Source organism: Leptonotus elevatus, chromosome 1 (assembly GCF_054856555.1).
Source record: "Leptonotus elevatus isolate MCC_2025b chromosome 1, RoL_Lele_1.0, whole genome shotgun sequence".
NCBI classification, from domain to species: domain Eukaryota; kingdom Metazoa; phylum Chordata; class Actinopteri; order Syngnathiformes; family Syngnathidae; genus Leptonotus; species Leptonotus elevatus.
The window spans coordinates 12,587,229-12,609,195 of NC_141239.1; the positions used below are offsets into that span (position 1 = coordinate 12,587,229).

The 21,967-nt window shown below is 40.9% G+C and overlaps 1 protein-coding gene across 1 annotated transcript; it reads right to left on the reverse strand.

Annotated features, from left to right (window-relative positions):
• Positions 1-2,288: 2,288 nt before the first annotated feature.
• ap1m1 (adaptor related protein complex 1 subunit mu 1) lies at positions 2,289-21,355 on the reverse strand. The gene is made up of 12 exons (XM_086080793.1): positions 21,160-21,355; positions 18,972-19,128; positions 15,692-15,759; positions 15,489-15,619; positions 15,235-15,382; positions 15,023-15,149; positions 14,576-14,718; positions 12,365-12,436; positions 11,986-12,144; positions 11,644-11,769; positions 3,192-3,267; positions 2,289-2,833 (listed from the first exon to the last, which is right to left on the reverse strand). Exons 1-12 carry the CDS (start codon positions 21,199-21,201, stop codon positions 2,811-2,813), a joined length of 1,272 nt encoding a protein of 423 aa, XP_085936919.1. The 5' UTR covers positions 21,202-21,355; the 3' UTR covers positions 2,289-2,810.
• Between the last annotated feature and the right edge of the window lie 612 nt (positions 21,356-21,967).

A 21,967-nucleotide genomic window follows, 5' to 3' on the forward strand; every position in this document is an offset into this window, starting at 1 on the left:
GCACTATTGACAGTAACGAGGACAAGCAACAAGCATGTATGCAACAAATATTCAAAGTACTGCATGGGAAAGGGCCAATTGAAGAATCATACTTATACAAATGTTAAGAATGTTTCACGCTACCTGTACAACCAAAAGAATTACGGGGGCCGCAGTTTCACCCGGGGGCAGATTAATTCCGCCTCCATTGTTCACTGTGTGCCGAAGTTCACAAAGAGCCGCCATTAAAACGTTATATGCCAGACGAGGCAAGTTCTTATCGCCAGACGGCGGCGATGGAACAGACAAGATACGCCGTCGAAGCTGCACGCCACTATTAGTGGCCTCATACCAGCCGTTCCAGTTGCGACAATACGCATGCAAGAATGCAAATCATCCGTTTCACAACTGTCGTTGTCGCGAACGCTCTAGAGCACCTCCAGGCGAGACAACACCAGGTGCACTACAAACAGAAATATGTATTTCATAGCACTCATTATCTCATCGAGTTGACAGGATGAGATACACATTTTGTACACATTCCCATGAGAGACATACAGTATGCAAAACTGTCGGGGGGGGGATTATTTGGGGATGCCATTGCAGAGGGGTTGCAGATGCTAATGTTCAAGTGTTATGAGGAAAGGCCACTCGGTTCATTAGCTCGACGTAACAAACTAGTAAATGGAGCACAAAAATGGTGACGTGGATCTTGGTCACCTGTATATGGTGACTCATAAGACAGAAAGGAAAAAAAATATCCCTATTTTTATGGCAGTGATCTCAGTGGACCGCTGCACTGTGGTCCCAACTTGGAGGTGAGCACAAAGGCCGCAGTGTGCCGGGAGCATCCTGCGACCGTCGCCACAATTTGACTCACATCCTTTTTCCAGCTCGCCGGGCCTGTTTACAGAGCGTGAAATGGCGCTAAATGGAATACGATATCACGCGTCGGAGGTGCGGGGTTAGGAATGGATCTATATTAGGGGGCTTGAAAAGAACCATCCCATAAGCCTCAATGTGGTCGGATGTACTGCAATGTTACAGCAAGTGTGAGATTTGTCTGGCGCTGTGGTGAGTGGTTGGGAATGAAGCCTGTGACCGTAGTGCCGCAGGTTTTAGCCCGTACCTAATGATTACTTACTCCCTGGGCAGTGAGGAACTTCTCCAGTGTGCTACCAAACATGCTCCAAATAAATACTTATTTATCAAACATAATGATTTTTGTGCACCAGTTGCTACCTTGCTATGTTGGCACATCAACTGCAAACACGTTAGCATTCTATTAATTCTGATGAGAAATAGTGCCCAATTTAAATATATATCAAAATGTAAAATCCTAATTGATCGGCCTTAGCACTTCGTCTAGTCATATGATCTGTATGTTGGTATACAAACTTTTGGAGCCCATCCCAGCTGGCTTCAGGCAGTAGGCGGGGTTACACCCTGAACCAATCACAGGGCACACAAGAGACGAAAAAACAAATCCACACTCACGATCACACCTATGGACAATTTGGAGTGTTCAATTAACGTGCTAACCAGTCACCCACCGTGCCGCCCATGCTAGCATACCAACAGTTAAAATTGATCCATTCCCATTCAAAATAATGCCCAACGCGCGCTAATTAGTATAATTTTCTGATTTCAGTCAAAGAGGCCCACACCAAAACAACAATACTAGCTGGTGCATAGCTTAGCTCTTTTCATGTTACCTTCACAGCCTCCCCAGACCATAGGAAACCACCGACTTGTTTAGGTTGCTACAGTAGGCTATGTATGTTGGGAGTGCACGTCGTGTGTGTGTGTGAGAAAGTGTTTTGCGATCAAATGAGCATTCAATTCACCTGTTAAGCAGTCAGTCAAAGACCAGCTAGACAATGTATCACAACACTTTTGCTTACTCGCTGTTAGCATCTCACAAAGTTCTAACAAGGGAGACAAAATACAAAAATACTGTACCCAGGTTAGCTTAGCACTAGCTAGCAGATGGGCCGAACATCCTGGTTTCTGCCTTTGGCCAGTGTACAGCAAGGGCCTATGGAGTTTAAAGTAAGTTAGAAGTAAGTTAACTAAAAAAGGGAGAGAAAATGTTTTCCTTTGTTGGCTTGTGATGACAAAAGTACATTAAGTTTTACCCATCTTAGAAGACGTTGGCTTGATTAAGCTATTCCGAGATGCTCGTTTTCTATTTTATTGTAACTTTTTCAAGTGGTTCACGTGTTCAGTAAACAGTGTTAAAAAAACAAAAGAGGCCCCAAATCAGAATTGCTAAGTAACAGCTGCAATAAAGAAAAAGTATAACAAAATGGAGTCCGCACGTTTTCTCTAAATATACATTTAATGATTTTACAGTATGCGGTTACATAGAGAAGAGGTTATAGATAAAGAATCGCCATGCAACCGATTGATTTACTTTTTGAGTCTTTGAAAGTTGACAAAAAGGGGCAAGGCTGATGGCACTGTAACACAAAGAGACATACTGATTGGCTCACTTGTAACTAATAACACTGACCTCATTGATATGTAACAAATATATACAAATAAAGAATCAACAAAGAGGTGTGTGACATTTGTGACCTTACTGATGACACTTTGCGTAAACATGACTCCTGCTTTAGTTGGCCGCGCACTGGAAAACTGATCGCTTTCCTCCGATGTATGAAACTCAGCGTCGAATATTTGCATTGCCTGGGAAATGATCAAAAATAAGTCGGTCCTCTGCGGTCTCTTGACTGACACCTGCCAATGACGGCTCATTAGTCGCCGCCCCCACCACAGCCGCCGCCGCCGCCCGCCCGGCTTCCTCCCGCCCCGGCTGAGGCGTTGTCTTACTGCGTGCGGAGCTGGTAATCTGCGGGAGGAAATGGGACAAGACTTAATCTAATGTATGAATAAATAAATAAAAGAAGCAATTGTGCAGAAATCAAGTAGCGGTGGCGTTTCAACGCGGGAGGACGGGACTGCCAAGGAAATGAGTTGTGGATGTGTGGTAATTAGTGAACTTAAAGACCCGACAATGCGCAGCAGCCTTTTCCGCATTATAATATGGGATGGGGGGGGGAGGATCCCTTTCACAGATTTCACAGGAAGTTGCCTCATGCTGTAGCGCTTCTTATTTTTATAGAAGTGCATCAGTTCCCACAACATTGCAGGCCATTGCCTAACTCTTGCCTAATGCCTGCACCTCAACAGTGTGCGTGCAAACTTGCCTCCATTCTGGGTGATGTAGCGCACCCACGGCAGAGCCTGATAGCCGCTCTTCTCGATGATCTTCAGGTAACGCACCTGCCGACAAAGGAAAAGTTACCAACAAAGCACACACGATAGTGTTCACTATTGGAACTTTCGTACTGGCCAAACCTGGTACTATTTCTGGTACTGAATGCCATTCACACGTTGGTGGAGCAGATTTCCATGTCGTTGTGATATTTAAAGATAACTGTGCCCACTATATATGGAATCGTCTCTTAAATGTTAAAGTAGCTACCCCCACTGTAATTTTTAAATCCCGTCTTAAAAAAATTATTTTTACTCCGTATTTTGGCACGGTTTGGTCTGTGACCGTTTTGTCATTGTCCTTTTGTGTCTATTATTATTATTTTTAGAATAGGATAAAACTTTATTAAATCATTGTGTACACAATGAAACTTACTTCAGCAGCATCCTTGCTTTTGGCACTACATCATAAAAACATAAACCATCACAATGACATTTAATAAAATATAAATAATAAAATAGTTTTGTGTTTCTTTGCTTCTTTTTGTACCTGATATTATTGTGAAGTGTTTCAATTGTGAGTGATTTTTATTGTAAAGTGTATTGGGACCATGTCCCATGGTGATTTTGCACTTAAAATAAACTGATTGATTGATAAACTACTATTAGGGCCACGTATAAATATATATTCTTAGAGGGCGGGGGCAATATTCAAAGAAAAAAAACCTAACAAATTTGCGTGTTTATAAAGTGGCAAAATGGCGAGAAAAAAATACACGTAGCTATAGTCTAATTTGAGGATTCGTTGTTGGGTGTTAATGGGACACTGTTTCTAAAATGAAAAGACGGATCGGAGACGGATTCATTCTTTATTTAAACTTTACTCGTCATACACGGACGGCAGCTAGAGTGACAACGCTTCCTCGTCCCCTATCAGCTGACTAAACACTAACCAATCAGAAGCTAGCATACTTTAGGTAAATGCAAGAGAATAACGGAGAGCAGCAGATTCGACCCATCAATTTAATTACTTGTACAAAAAAATACCCAAATGTATGAACGTGTAAATAATAATTCTGGAAACATAAATGTAAAAGTAAATATACATTTTAATAAATCAACTTAAATGCTTAAATGCCGTACCCAACGCTTCAAAGTGTGAATTCTTAACATGATATGGTTAAAGCCATTACTATCTCTTTATTTGAAAACCCGACCGAAAAGTATCAGCACAAACATTCTTGTACGTTTTTTCTGCAAATTTCACCACTTTATAAACTCGTACATTTGCGAGTTTTTTCTCTGAATATTACCCTCTGACATTTTTTGGGGACGAGGCCCTAATATGCCGTCGTATTAAATGGCTTAAGCTTAAAATAAAAAATAAAAATAACTAAAAAAATTTTTTTTTTTTTTTTAAGTTATTCTATGTGCTCAGTGGTCAAAGTTTTAAATCACTTTGTATTTGTGTACAGTCCTTCCTTGAATTATGGGTTTACCGTAACTTGTTTCATGACCATACTCATAACTCAAAACACTCATCTCAATTTAAATGAATGGCAATGCCATTGAACCATCCCAGGTCCCAAAAACCCCACCATGGTTTTATTCAGAAAAATAGCAGCATTTAGTTTTATTATGTATTATTCTAACTGTAAAAACAATTGAATAGAATGTGTATAATTAAACAGTATGTGCCTTGTCCACCTCATGCAGACATACAACATGTAGATTTGATGAGGAATCAGAAGTAGATTCTCAAATAAGCCACAATAATATGATTTGTTTTTTGCATAGGATAAAGAAGGAATATTGTTGTATGTTCGGTCTGCATGTGTTGCTACAGCAGCTGTGGCTTAGTTGCGGGTTGTCTCGTGATCGAGGGCTTGCTGGTTCGACTCAACTTTGACTGCACACTGTCAAAGTGTCCTTGGGCAAGACACTGTGTTCCCTTTGGGTCTGGCAACAGCTTTCACAGCAGCAGCCTCCCATTGGTGTATGAATCTGTGCGTGAATGGCTGAATGTGAGGCTTTGTCGAGCGCTTTTGGCACTGCATGGTAGTTTTTTATTTTTTGTATTATTTTATTTTATTATTATGTTTCTATTTGCCATTTAAACATTTCTAACTACCGCAACTTTCATGTTAGCTTCCTTAGCCTATCTGTAGTGTTTTACATTGTGTTTTAGCATTACGCGAGCAGACTTTCATAAGTCTTTTGTGATTTGATTATACACAATGCATAAGTCTCTTTATGTTTAGTTCAACAGTAAAGTTGAACTGGGAGCAGCAATAAACCTTGGCCTGTTTTTTGTTTGTTTGTTTTTGGGGGGGGGGAATTGTTCACCATCTACCAAACTGCTGCTCGTTGGAAGTTTTTTGAAAATAATAAATAAACATGGTTAGGACAACCAAAAAACCTCTAAGCAAACAAGTAAAAAAATAAAATAAAATAAAAAAGGTCAAATTACAAAGAAGCTTTATAGACTCATCGCTTTGTTGGGGATTTAGATCAGGGTATGTCACTAATCTTTGTCAACTGTGGCATGGTCAATACGATTAAACTTGAGTGCTGAGTCACGCTACCTTTATTTGTTGCTAACAAAGCCATCCGACCTACAAACACCTCGTTAAGAACACAAGCCAAATCATGGGCAACTGTTCAAAATTGGACCAGAATTGACTGTTTGGTGGTTTATGCGATTCAAGGTATTTTTAGTCGATCAAGTGCGAAAGGACAGGAAAGCTTCGAGAGGTTTGTATGGTTTTGCATGCTCTCTCTGTCTCTCAGTCCAAAACCACAGACTTTCCAAGCCCTCCGGAGGACGAAGAGTTCATCTTCTTCAGGGAGTCTTGCGATATGAGCACTTGAGGAAGCAGCGGCGTGACTCACCAGAAGGGGGAAGCGGCGACAGAAGCGCCGTTTGAGAGAAACGCGCATATCTTTGACATGACTTGTGTTTTTTTCTTTTTTGGATGCATCAGCACAATACCCCGTAAAACTTTCACAAGCCATTAACCGACAATCGAGACGGACAAGTGTTACCACACGGCCGGGTTTCGAGAAAAGGGCCTGAAAATAACTTTACACCTCCACACGATTGCACTTGGATGACACAGCCGAGCTCGCTGTCACAATCACAACTTGTATCGACTAGATTGCTGCCGAGTGCAATGCATGTGCATGTAAACAGCGCTCCTGTGCAGCAGTGACTTGAGCACACGTGCGCGCTCTCGCCATTAGCATGGCCCGTGCGCGCATTTGACCACCTTAAGGCTGACATGACCTCTTTTTTGGCGCGGGGGGGAGGATAAACCGCTATGTCTCTGTCGCGCTGGCTTCCAGATGAGAGTGGGAAAGTGAGGAATTTGTTGGCGGATTGGCGGCCGTCCTCGGCCCTCTGGTCGTCTAGTTTTCCCTCGACCCAGCGAGGTCACCGAGCGCCGCGGCTTCTGGATTCACGAGGCATCGGGCTGGCACGGCGCGACCGCCATCAAAAAGCCACCAAAATACCATTCGAACTTATGACTTTGTTTGCAGTAACGAAATGCCTTCTTTCTGTGTCGTTCTTGAGAAACAGCAAGGAAAACAAAGTCACGGGCTAGAATGGTATTTTGGTGGCTTTTTAGCTGACTGCGTGGATCCCACGTTGGTCCAGCATTTTGTCCTCATGCACAGCAGGGACAAAGTTGACCCCAGGAATTTGCTGCCTTCAGAGCAGTAAGAAAAATGCCATACAGGAAGTCCTCATGTTACGACGGAGTTCCGTTCCTACGCTGGCGATGTAAACCGAATTTCGCCGTTTAAGTCGATATTGACATCAAAATACTTTGTACAGTTATTCTAAAAAACATATTTGCACGACCCGGAAGAGCCGGAACCAATATTTCGTGTTTCCGCACAGACATTCATAGCTGACAGCTAACTATTGAAGACATGCAATTAATTATGATTAAAAAATAATAATTGCCTGACACCCCTAGTAAAAATTAATTTTTTGTCATTCTTCTTTTTAAATATCACGGGAAAACTAAGTCACGAGCAAGAATAGATGACGGTGGGGGCCAGGAAATTATCAACCTTCTGAGAGGCTACCAGATTAGACAGCAAAAGACTATCAAAAAGTCACCAACATAGAAAATATAAAGGGCACAGGAAAATAAGGTTGGGTTAAAAAAAAGAAGAAGAGAAGAATCAATACCAAATCGATTTTCCTTTTCAAGCCTGGTAGATTCATAGAACTATGAATCAATTATTTTAATATCCATTCTTCCCATAATTTCATAAGAAAATAGAATTTTAAAGGCAGATTTTTTTTTAATTTTTAATTTAATTTAATTTAAAAAAAAAATCTTGAAATTTACTGTTCACATTCATTTTTAAAAACATTTTCTTAAGTTTATCAAATACCAGACAATTCAAAAATATTTTTTAATTTATATTTACAATTCTTAAATTAGAATTATGCCAAATATTTTCATCCTATCCTTGCTGATGTCAATGTTTGTGTAACACTTACGTGATTATAACATGTTACATCATTAAAAAACAAAATTAATTAATCAGTTACTGCCTAATTTGGAATTGTAATATTTGTGGAGTTTTTATCATGTCCTTGATATTTAAGAATTTATGTTGCATAATTAACAAATATCGGATTGGAGTGAAGTGAACAGAATCGGGGGGGGGGGGGGGTGAATTGACCTGAATCAATTGAGGAAATTAGAATCGATAGCCAGCCCCAGAAAACAAAGTCGCAGGCAAGAACGCACATGAATGGCGTTTTGTCAACTCATGAGAGTTGTGTTGAAAGCAATTTTAGCATTAAGTCACAACACCGGGATCCAACACCATGACGCGTTGCTGTTATGGCAATATCCTATTTAGCCGGGTTCTGCGTAAAAGCCATTTAAATTGTAGCGCTTGTGTAGCAGTCCTGATGCTGGAATTTTGTGGCATTTCTGTCGAAGAGGCTCGCGTCTGCCTTCCCTCCTTGTCACCTTAGCTAGTGTCAATTACCACCTGCCGAAAGCGTGACATTTATACGAGCACTTAAATGCACCGCGGGCACTTCAATTGCGCGGCCCCGTCTGCACTTAGTGGCGCCGTTAAAGAAGAACTTTCCCATGCTCCGATATTTACATGGGTTAATTAAACTTCACTGCCGCTGCTTGCGCAGAGCGAGTGGTGCGAAAAGCACGAGAAGACGTCTGCTGCTGCCCTCTAATATAGACCCTTGACGCACGGAGCACACAACAACACGGGTGGCCGGCTGCACCAGAGTGCGATAAACACGGAGAAAAGACAAAATCAAGTCACTTCATGGCGTACACTCGGTCACACTGGGCCTAAGTGGCGTTTTGCACGTTGGCGCAATGGCGCCTGTCTGTAAACATGTACAGGTCTTTATCAGGGCTCATCCTTGGTCATGAAAGTGAGCAAGATGAAAGTGACCAAATGACTACTATTATGAATTAAACAATCCAGCTGACTTTAATTGGAGCATCTCGTTTCCGAGTATGCCGGGACACTGTTTGTCAGCCCCGGTCCTCGAGTACCCCTGTCCAGCCTGTCTTCCATGTCCCTCTCAGCCAACAAACCTGAGGATCGTTATCAGGCTTCATGCACAGCTTGCTGATTAGCTGATGGCTTGAAACACCTGTGTTGGCTGTGTGGAGACATGAAAAACAGCCAGGCCGGATTGGGGTACTTGAGGACCGCAGTTAAGAACCACTGCTAGGAGACGCCCTCGCCAACTTCAAAATCAAAGCAACAAGGATGACATTTGAAGACACTCAACAGTCTTGGTGAAAAGCTTATTCATTAGTTTGTTTACACGATTTGATTGACACAAGTCATTACAGTGCTGCTTTCCAAATAGACCACCAGTATTGTGACTATTAATATGCGGTACATGCTTATCAATAAATCAATCAAAAAATCGATTCGGCAATATATCGCAATATTACAGCGCGCAATTCTCGAATCTATTCAATATGCGGCCGAATCGATATTTAAACATCAATTTTTTATGGGAATATTCAACAAAACTTCTCACTTAAGGTTAGGATTTACACATTAAGCATGGAAGAATGTCATATTAATGGAACATTAAGCCTTAATATTTGATTTCAGTGCTGTTCAAACATGAAACAGACTGCAATCTGAATTTTCAGATAAATAAATACATTTTCATACAAATCTTACAGTGTACATGAACAAGTTTACTGATTAGTATTTTCTAAATTTGAGTTATTTTTGTTGTTGTTGCAATCATCAATTTATAGATTCGTATCGGGATTAATCAGTATCGAATCGAATCGTGAATCAATCACATTCATGTGCACTTCACGGACAGTCGGAAAACACAATTTCTTGAGAAGGTTACATCCAACAATGCCTTTCATTTCAGCAGCCTCACATTAACTCAACTCAATAACTCCACCATCAGTAAGCATATTTATTTTGTTTTGTAAAAATTTATTAAATTTGCTGTGAGAAAAAGTGGTTCAGATAATGGATGATGGATGGACGGATGATGAAATTAAATGTATATTTTTTATTTATTTAATTTGCATATTGTATGGAAAGTATATACTGTATATAATTTAATTGGTTTCATTTTAAAAAGTGTTTTACATATTTTTTATTATTAAAAATTATTTCATAAAATTTAATTTTTAAAGAAAATGTAATGTCATTCGACTTACAAACCACCTCTATGGACCCATTGGTTTCGTAAATTGAGGACTACCTGTATTATAATTTGTCTTTATATCTCACTGCAAATATTATACTTTAAAGTTTGTAAAAATGGTGCATAAATATTACTGTAGCATACCTAGGCTATATTTATACGATACCACATACCAACATGCAACATCTTAATCTTCAGTTTTTCTTCCTTCTATCTTAGATTACATTTAAATGTATTTTAATTCCTCAACGCTATTTCTGTATTGTTTGGACGCTATTGGTTATATTCTGTATCATTTAGCATAATTGCCAACGTCATTTTAACTTATTACTAGGAATGTTCGATACCACTTTTTTTCCAGACTGAAGTCGCAGAGAAATTTTGAACATGATCAAACTTTGATGGCAGTTGAGAGTCTAAAGAGGGTTTGAAAGTGTCTTTGCAAGGTTTTGCAACACCGAAGGAACAATCGCTACGTGCGCGCGCACCCTGGCAGGCCTGCGCCGCTCAGTGAGATACGAGCTTTAGAGAGCAGCAATGAGCAGGAATGCTCAAAGATGGGTGAATGGCGGAATAGATCCCTTTGTTTGTGGTGAGGAATGAGCATTTTAACATGGCTAAAAGCTCAAACAAGTTGATTTTGCCTCATCACTTAGCAAAATGTCTCCCTTCTGTCAAGACTAAAAAATGGTCGAAGCTCAGACTAGATTCAGTGCGGCTGAACTTTGAACTTGCATTGTCGTGTGCCAACCCGGTTATCCTCTGATTTACAGCTGTATACAAATGATTCACCACCGCACATTCTATTGTCATTAATAACCTTTAGTACTGTATGGACACTATAAAAAGGTTCACTTGACATTTTAAAATGTCACCAGTTATATGAATTCAAGATGCAAGTAAAAACGTTGCTCCACTAGAAATAACGGTGGCAGATGTCCACCATATATCCTAACTGGGCATGCATGTACGTTTTGCAATAAAGTTAAGTTTGTTCAACAGACCAATTTAGGTCCCAGGAAAGAACAATTTAAACACCAAGACCAAATGCTTTGGAATCACTGTTTTCTTTCCTCTTTACATGCCTCGTACTGTGTGTGGTATGATCTTTGACGGGTATGGGAAAATAAGACTTCTGCAATGTCACTGAATAAAAAAAAAATATATATATATATATATATATATATGTACATTGTTAAACTTGGGTTTGATGTGGAAAGCATTTGTGCAATTATGGCGACCTGAGCAGTGCACAAACAAGTCTTTGAATGCACTGCCAAGCGTCATTCGCAATGCGCCCCGTCACGACATGGGAAAATGTGATGTCGCGTTCCTGCGCCGCGTATAATCACGGGACCACTGTCATTATGCAGTCATTATGCGTGGCTTGTCGCTGCCAACAGTTAACTGAGGAGGAAGCTCTTCCGCAGCATCGTTTTGATGGGAACATTTGCCTCAGCATCAAATGTGTTTTATGTCCTTAAACACAAAGGCCAGCCAGACAGCTCCATCCCGAGCTGAACCTTTGCAGCTGCTCGACTGCCTCCTGTTTGAATTGTCTGAATTCCAATACGGAGATAGTGAGGAACATGTGTTTTTGTGCAATGGACTCAAGTGCGGTGACCTTAGACGGCTCCTTTTATGCTCACTATTTGGCAAGCTGGAGGTTACTGTTAATGTTATGACTTACAGCAAGTTTTGAGCTAATGAATAAGGGGTTAAGTGTCACTTTTGCCAGTGGTGTGTACCTGGATGCCTGAAGTGGTGAAGTAGGGGATCTCAAACTTGACGCTGATCGGGGGCTTCCCCTCCTTATCTTCCGCTTCCACGCTCGGGAGGCCGAAGTGTGCTCGCATCAGATACTCCTTGCCGCCCTGTCACGGGGACACCAAGGTTAGGGATAGACCGATTATCGGCCAGGCCGATTGTCTGTGCCATATCGGTCTATCACTACCCAAGATCTTAGAAACCGCCGCATTGCATGTGAATTAAAAGCAGGTTGGTTTGGCTCCAGAATAACTCACTGGAAGACCAACAAGCGACAATCAAAAGTCATTTGCATAACTCGCACCGTCTTGTGAGTCACTCACAGGGAAGGACTTGATGGACCAGACGATCTCGCTGTTCTCAGGAACCCACTTGACGCTGCCAACCGTGGTCTTGAACTTGGGAGAGTCAGCGTCAGTTGGCACAGGAATGTGGATCTCCACGTTGTTGGCAGTGGAGCGCCGTTTGAACTGGCTTTTGGCCTAGGATGGATGGGCGGTGGGAAGGTAAGTCAGGTCAAAGTAAGAAACCTGTTTGTTCATTTACATTTTGCTTGTCACGCACATGACGACAAGAGTGAATCATAAATCACTGCGGCGGCAGTTCTAAGATGAGACTGACCTGTTAATTACCACACCTAATTGTTTAAACAACGTAAATAACGACGCTTCCCAATGCAACCATGACACCAGACTTACTTACCTTAATCATGTACTCAATGCGACTGTGAGAGTGCTTCTCAATGACTGATTCAATCCAGATCAGCGGCTTCACCTGAGACATAACCAACAGCACATACAGCACATCATCTGCATGCAAATTCAGTGGATTGCAACGATCAACCTTTTTCTTGTTACAGTCTCCCTCTAGCGGACGGAAGACATTACTACAGCATGAAACACGAGTGGAGTACTGTAGGCAATTTGAGCATTTTTCCTCTCTGCCAATATTGGTTGAATGTCTCAGATTCATTATTTGAATTAATTTTTTTATTATTATTACGAACATGCAAATGATATACAAATTATATATGGACAAGAAAAAAGAATAAGCATGAATTTCAGTGTCCGAAAAGGGGTGGAAAGACAAAGAAGTACAACTTATTTAAACCCTCCACTTCTCCATAAAATATAAATAATTAGTTACTTTGTTGTATCTCTCCATAACAATCCTTTAAAATGTATTTTAAATTCTAGTTTCCCTTAATTTCACTGCCTTTAACAAGATTACTTGTCAATTAAAATTTTTTTTTCAATGGGGCTAGATGGGGGAGAATCTGATTGCTCCACTGTAAATGTCAAACGTGGAAACAACTTTACTCATGCACAACCACCAGTAGATGACATCATTGCCCCATTTTATACAAAATAAACAGTTTGAAAGTCCATGGGAGTAATGGCTGCATCTTGTGCAACATCGTTTTCTGCTGTCAATTATAAAAGAATGGAACAAGGCAGAAAGGAGAGAGCCTAGTCTGTTCTTTGGGAGATTCGGTTTATATATCATTGTTGAACATAACATATTGTGGGTATTGAAAATGGCTAAAATTCTAAAATGGCTGGCAGTGAATGAGTTAAAGTGTACACGTGGTGCTTAGAAGGAGAAATATAAATAGGGTTTATCAAGAAAAACTGCATTCATTTTTGTGACTGGCTGCATTAAAGCAAGCTTATAATAGATCCCGGAACGTGTTTATTAAGATGCCATGTGTCTTAGTGTATGTTACCATACTTGGCTGCAAGGAGCGAAGCTGCGACATCATGTTGAAAGCTGTCTCCCCCAATTCAACACTTTTGCATTTTTTGGACAAATCTGATTCATTCTCACAACTTCAAGGTCTGTCAATCCGTCACTGACGATGGCCATTTGCTCCCTTAATTGACTCAAGGACACAGACAAGACTTCCAATGTCCTTGTTTTTAACCTGTACAAATGGCAATACAACTCAGTTCTGCTCTCTCTATTAGGATAGGCAAGGTGCTGTACGCGTATGTAACTAATCAGCCACCAGATGCAGCCTGGAAGCCTATTTGTTGGGTCAGGTTACATCCGTTCCATTTAAATAAATAATAATACATAACTAACCAAATTTAGATGGCAGATTTACAGCTACAGGGAAGCGATCTGGCATATCGGTGCTAGTGACAGCCAGTCAAAATGGTGATCGTCACATTCACCTAACATGGCGATCAGCATTCAAATTAACCAGCGGAATTATTTTAGCAAAAACAAGACTAGACACAAAAATGGGAACACTAGATATTTATCAACCTATATAATATAGCTCCGTTTCCCCATCAATACATTGAAATGGTGTAATGGAGGTAGACTTGAACATGAGTTGTATTAGACCAATCCCCCTTCTGTAGTTAAAAGGGAAGTCAACCTTTCAAACATTTCTTGACAATAATATCTTATACGTCACCTCACTAGTCTAAACATGACATTGTGATTAATATTATATTTGTGGAATATGAGTTATGAAGCAAAATCTATCCGTTTTCATCCATCTCAGGGGGCGGCCATTTTGCCACTTGCTGTCAACTGAAGATGACATCACAGTTGCTCAGGGCTCATGCAACGACCAATCACAGCTCACCTGTTTTCTGAAGCTGAGCTGTGATTGGTTGTTACCTGATACCTGAGCAACTGTGATGTCATTTTCACTCGACAGCAAGTGGGCAAAATGGTTGCCTTCTGATATTGCTAAAAACGGCTGGATTTTGCTGCTTAACTCATATTCCACTAACGCAATATTAACCAGAATACCGTATTTAGACTAGTGGGGCTGCATAGAACACATTCTTGTCAAGAAAAAAAAATTGGGGTTGACTCCCCATTGAAGCGAACAACATACGTGTTAAATAATTCAAACTTCTAACTTCCTCATCACCTGAAAACCATCATACTCACGTGAGTGTTAAGGCGGTACGACATGAGCTCGAACTCGCCGTCGGGTGGGATGAAGGAAATGGTGCGGTCGTTCTCGAAGCGAGACAGGCGGACGCACTGGTGAAATTTGACGTCCTCCAACTCCACCGATTTACTCTTGCCGCCTGAAAGGAAGGAAGCCATGACAGAAAATATTTTACAAGAAGTAACTGAAAGGTGTCAAGTAATACAATGCTGCAACAGCATCGTTATCCAGATCGTCACCAATGTTTTTGTTTTCCGAGCCTCATGAACCATCCTGGCGCAATACTTGATGGATGCAATTTGTTTTGTTCTGTAGTTTGCTCACTGTATGTGTCATATTAGTTCCTCGTTTACAATGCCAAATGAAAGAAAAGGTTTCATTGTAAAACGAAACTAATTTAAGACTTTTGAAACAGCCCGTGGTGCGTTATCATGGGAACTCACGTCCAGTGTTTTCAAACAGAACCTTGTCGTTGAGGCCCAGGCGCAACTCGGGCATGCCGGACAGGAAGACGCGCATCTTAATGGAGCCGACAATTTCACTGCGCAGGACGTTGCCGTTGGCGCTGACCTGAGGAGTCAAAGTAGCATGGAGAAGCACATTTTCAAAACAGTAGAAGATTTGCCATCTAAAGGCTAAAACAATCAGTTCCTACCAGAAGGTTGACTGACTCGATGACATCCAGGAAGACTTCGTTTTTCCTGTACTTGATGCCCTCCGAGCGCCAGGAGACAGCATTGGTGACGGTGGCGGGTGGGCGGGGAGCGCCCGTGTCCAGCTTGTGACCCTCCTGAGTGATATACCTGACAGGAGGGAAACATAAAGACACAGGAAGTGAAACAGTAAAAAAATAAATAAAAAAAATTAAGTCTGCCATTGTATGCTGCATTGCATTATGGGATTTCTCACTCTTGCAGAATCTTGCTGTCGGTGGTCTGCGGGTAGCCAAAATCCATCAACTCGTCCATCAGCTCGTAAATTATCACAAAGTTATCCCGGATGCTCTCTTCCTCCAGTTCTTTGAAATACTCGGAAAAAACCTTGAGGCAGGAAAACGTCGCTTTTAAAATCAAAACACAAAGAAATGTTACCTTGCAAATCGTCATTCCTACCTGGACAATTTTGTACAAAAAGGAGAAAACCAAGGAAACACTGGCGTTTTTCTTCGATGTTGCCACCACTGAGATGACGAAGGTTAAGACATTTGTAACCACGATGTGAGTGAAGTTGTTCTGTTTATTTTTATTGTGCAATACTTTATCACGAGTAAGTAGCTATTCTATTCATTTCTATTGTGCAAATAACTGGTTAGATGAGACACTACGTTAAGTACACGCACGCACGCACGCACACACACAAAATAAAATAAAAAATAAATAAAATAAAATAAAAAAGACCCCCGCGACCCTTGTGAGGACAAGCGGTACAGAAAATGGATGGATGGATGGAAATAAAAAAGAGAGAGAGCAATGATGATGACATGTCGAATCGGTAAAATTACCGAATGAACAATACTGAGCTCTCTCAAAAAAATAAAAAAGTACAATGTATGCTTACATTGACTACTGGTATTTATTTTTATTATTTAAAGGTGCATTTAAAAAGGTAATATTAAAGCTTTTTCTACATCATGCATGCTCCACCAACGCCCAGATGAGTACGAAGAGCCCTGACTGTTTTACTCTGACTGCACTCATCAGCTTTTATCTTCCCTATATAGTACACTCCACAATTTCTTTGGGGAGGGGCGGGGCGGAGTGGTGGAGGGTGACGTCATGCGCGTCCCCGGGGAGTAGCGGACACAAGGCGTGCACTTAAGATTGTGCACGTACTCGCACGCTCACCATGAACGAGCCTGACACAGATGCTGCAGTTCCGCTTTGGGCCAGAGATGACAGTCGTGAGTAAAAAAAAAAAAGTGACAAACTGCACAAAGATCCTTTAAGGTGCCAATTCTCAGTCACATTACAGCAACTGTTTGATACGTTTACGGCACACTTCAGGTTGTTGTATTTACAGTAAGCCCCCGCTATTCGCAAATAGGTCCTGCTGCGAACCGTGAACTTCCGCAAATAATTGACACCCCCCAAAAGGGTTTCTCAATTTCCTATCGATGACACAAGATATTGGCACAGCATTACAAATGCAGAGGATCATAAAGCATCAACACCTTTCCTTTAGCATGTAGACCAGGGGTGGGCAAACTCAGTCCGTGAGGGCCAGAGTCCTGCAGGTTTTGGAGGTTTCCCTCTTCCAACACAAGCTGATTCCAATTAAAAGGATCATTATCAGGCTGATCATATATAAGCTGTGCTGGAGAAGGGAAACATCCCAAACCTAAAGGACTCCGGCCATCGAGGACCGAGTTTGCCCATTCCTGATGTAGGCACACGGAGTAAAGAATGAAAGTACTGTAATCTGTAGTGAAATTGACTCAACAAAAACAAAACCACCTTGACATGAAGCTCATCAATAGTATTAAAGCGCATTAGCCTAACTGATGTGATGTCACACATGGCAAAAAAATATGAGCGCTAGGATTTTACACAATGGTAATTATCTTAATAGCCATTGTGTAAAATAAATTAATAGTGTTAACTTAGTCAGGGAATACAGGCAGTAGTAATAGTAGTAGCATTGGGGGAAAAAACAAAAATGAAGTTTCATTTTTGACTGTGCAAGGTGCATTCAAGGGCTGCCAACAAAGTAGGATTTAACTAAAAAAAAAAAAAAAACACCAACACAGAATTGAACCTAACAACAAATCTAAGACTGCAATTGGCTGGCAACCAGTTCAGGGTGTACCCCGCCGACTGCCCGAAGCCAGCTGGGATAGGCTCCAGCACCCCCTTTTGAGGATTAAGCGGTTAGAAAAATGGATGGATGGATGGAGGGAACAAATCCAAGAGTCCACCAGATGGTGCCAAAGTAACACTTTAATTGCTTTTGCCTAACTCAAAAAAACAGCAAATAGCTGCTGAGTTTTTACTGAATAAAGGAAGGTTAGATAGGTCTGTAAATGTGCACATTTGCAAATGCCCAACTGAATTTGATGGGGTTCAATGTATGTCTTAAGCAATGTTCCTTCTAATTTTCTGTGCGTCTGTGCATTCACACAAACTTCTTAAGCCTTCCATGGACTACGTTGAGCAACATCCACGGACTTCTAAATGAATGGACTCAAAATGCCACTTATTCACCGTAGCGAGAAGTGAAGCCAATCTTATGTTGCCTAAGCCCAGCGAAATTAAAAATATAGATTTTCCTGCAGCGTTTTCTTGTTATTTACTGTCTCTATGGTGAAAATGCCACTATGTGTGGTGTATGGTTGTACCAATAAATCTGCAAGAAGCGCTACATGCACATTTCATTGGTAAGAATGCATTTATACATTTTCTCTTATAAGCTATATCTGTGAGTGCAACTCAAAGATTTGTCCGCATCATGTTGTCAGAACAATGAAATTAAAGCAAAGCCCATCAGGACAAAAATGGCTGTGAAATGTAAATCTAAATGTTGGTCAATTTATATACAGGAAGAAGCCCTTTGCAACATGAAACATGCTGGAGGCCAAACTAGTATCACACCTGTCCAAAACCTGAGATCATAAATGACATGCTGTATGTACGTTGCAAAAAATTCAAACCAACTCTATATCAAATTTGCGACACAATTAGAATTGTTTTCAATCTCACAGGTCATATTAAGCATAAGTCTCAAACCAATTTGTATAAATATGGGCCCACATAAATCAAAAATAATGGAAAACATATGATTTATTAAAACTGAAACACGTGAAAAGCCTCATTTAAGAGCCTCGTAAACTATTGTACGCCCATATTTGGACTTTGGGTTTGCGTGTCGTTGCAGTCTTGTCAGTGCTGAGTGTGTTTATTTAATCTATCTATGTATGCTTCAAACTACAGTAGAACAACTGTGTGCACTCAAACTGCGATTGTAACCGAAAGGAAAATGGGAATGGTGTCCTGTTGTGTGAGTGGTACTCGCCGGCCGGCATCACCGTAGCCTTGTGTTGCCCATTCATTTTGGACGGAGCCGCTCCCGTCCCACGACACTACATGGGTGTTCACCTTGCATTTAAGCTTCTTCTTTTTTTTGTCACATTTTAACCCCACTCCGTTATCCACATGTGCTAAACAAAGTTTTCATTTTCTTTATAGGAAGATAATATAAAAATACAAACAGTAAATTCAGCTCAGGTTAAGATTGTTTTTTTTTTATGCGCTGCAGACATTTGTTTGTGTGCTGAGGTGAGAGCACCGCGCAATCGCGTATGTGCGCAGCTTCGAGGGATCACTGGTCTTAAGCACTGTTCAAATGGTCTAGTGTGACTACGCCATTGGTGTGTCATGCAGTGACGTGGAAGGATACAGTAGAGGTTATTATGTTTGATCCACATGAAGCGCACGCCGCCGTGGGCCAGGATGGGAGACAGGGTCCCCTCCTCCTCCTTGTCCATCAGGAGGCTCATGAAGTGCTCGATTTCGGACATGTCCACATCGCCGCGGTAGTTCCGGCACACCAGCACCTGACGGGACCACACCATAGTTCATGAAAACTAAAAACCTTCGGAGCATTTAGTCAAAGTAGGAGACATCGTTCGAATCAGAAAATATACACTACCCACAAAAAAAGTTAGGGATATTTGGCTTTCAGGTGAAATTTATGGAAAATGTACAAAGTTGGCACTACAGATATCAGATCGTGAAAGTAAGACATTTAAGAAGAAGGAGGCACTGGTGATTTCCTCATCTCAAACAATTCATTGAAAGAAAAGTTAACAACAATGGTGGGTATACCACTACACCACCACAAAAATTTGCAAGGTCTCAATAACTCGTCATGTGCCCTTGAGCATCAATTACAGCTTGGCAAGGACGTCTCATGCTGTTCACAAGTTGACTCATTGTCTGCTGAGACATGGCATCCCACCTTTCTTGAAGGGCAGCCCTCAGGTCATTGAGGTTCTGGGGTGCAGAGTTTACATGACGACTCGGCTGATCCCACAGGTTTTCAATAGGATTCAGGTCTGGAGAAAGTGCAGGCCATTCCAATTGAGGTACACCAGTTTCCAACAGCCGTTCCCTGATGATGCCACCTCCATGAGTTGGAGCATTGTCATTTTTTTATTTTGCCGTAAAGCTCCTTGTTAGAGAACAGCAACTTGTGCAAAAAGTACTGAAACATTTAACAGTTGACCATGTGCATTCAAAAGGTTAGAGAAGGTCTCATTAAGTTCACCTGTAAAGGTTTGAATTTATTTTAGGCTCATCCTGAAATTTCACCTGAAAGCCAAATAAATATCCCTAACTTTTTGTGAGTAGTATATATGTTAATTAATTAAAGGGTATGGTCATTATCCAGCGGTCCATATTTTTATTGTGCAAGGCGGTGGTTATCATGAATAGCTGCCAAGAGAATAGTTTTTTTTTGGGGGGGTTGAACATTTGATATTCTAATTTATTAAGGATGGTATTTGTTTACATACGTGTTTTGACAACAAAGACATTTTTGCCAAAAGGGAAAACTATTTTCATATTATATTTTACTGTTGAAGTTGATGCAAGTTAATGCTGGAAACAGTTTCTTGAGCAAATCCCAGAAGGGGGGGAGACTAAGGAAAACTTGTTTTTCAATAATGTCATTGCCATTTGTTTGTTTTTTTCTAAGCTGAGGTGAACATGTTTATATTAAGGCCAGTTCTAAGTAGATGAAATACATAATGAATCTTTATTTTTCTTTTTATGAATACTTTCCTTTCTCAGCTATTGTATATGCCTGGAATTTACCAGTGAAACTCATGTGCTATCACTAAGAAAAACACGACATGACCAAAAGCAGTAGTTTTCATCCTACAAAGATTACCTATAAAAACACACGACATTAAGTCGACAGCATTTAAATAATTGTAGACTTGTAGTAAAAAAAAAAAAAAAAGGAAGTATAAAATGTACTGTATTCTTCAAATTTGAATAGAGTACCCTGAGTATAGATTTAGCTATCCGAGCATGCCTGGCTGTTGCCATTAATCCCTTAGAAATTGGGAGAAAAAAGGAGCAAAGTAATATTATAGTATTAAATATAGTGTTACGTAGTAGTATACAGAACTACTAAAAGCACCCTTAAATAAACTAAACATTGTGTAGTGATGTGGTGAATTTTTTTTATATTCTGGATTCTTCTTACAATTCCATGCATTTGGACGTTAAATAACAGTTCCAAATAAAAGTCTAAAAACATTAGTTAAAAACTATAATAATAAGTAAGGTTACTCCTGGCATCCTAGTTAAATGTACGAGAGAGAGGAAACAGCTGTCAGTTTGTTCAAGGTGTTTTAAAGCATCACATCACGTCGGCTAACGTTTGACACAATATACTGCATACCCAACCGCCCAGATCATTACTTTGCATTTGCTGGCTTTATTTTTTATCCCATGGGACATTATGAGCGATAGACCGTTATCCGCCTCGCATTAACCTGTAGCGAATGCGCTAGCACGGCTGCTAGCTGGTTAGCTGCTGGGCTAATGGCCGGTCCCCGTTAGACAGCTCTCTTTACCTTTCCTTTCAAATCCAATACGTAAACGGCGCTTGCAGACATCTTGGAGTGTTTCTTACGCCGAGCGCCTCTTCCACACCGTGTCGATTTTGCTAGATGATAACTTGTTCCGAAGGAAAAAATTATTTCGGGCGTTCATTCATAATACTGGCGGAAAAAAACGGAAGGTAAATGCCACTTCCGATTTTAGTCGGCCATTCAGCGACTCCTGCTGACGAGGAGGGAGAAGCGCACCAGGGAGAGTGGGGCGGCGTGTGTGTTCTTTTTTTTGTTCCATCGTGGGGCCAACTTTTCGGGATTTCAGAGTTGTGGGGCTCAATCGCCCCACCCGCCCGTGTGGGGCCATTTTGCTGGACCCCACAAGTGGAGACCTCTTTTTGAGGGTCAAGACTTGGTTTTAGAGTTTAGGTTTGAATTGCGTTGTGGTTGAGGTTAGAGTAAGGAATAGGGGTAGGCAATCATTTTTGATGGTTAGAGTTAGGGGAAAGGTCTACGAAATGCATTATGTCAATGAGATGGCCCCACAAAGATCGTAAAACAAACGTGTGTGTTGGGGGGGGGGGGGGGGGGGTGGGGGTTGTAATAGGACAACTGCTGCATTGCAAGAAAGTGGAAAATCGGATATTCATCCATAATCCCACCCATATCATAGCTGCGCCTCAAAGCATGCCAGGCGAATATCAATAACAAAATGGGTCAAACACATTTTGTGCTCCAGCAAACCTTCCTTCATAATTTGCTATATAAATAAAGGAAAATCTTCGCTCAAAAGCACCTCATACACTTCAGGGAATAACAGGGACATATC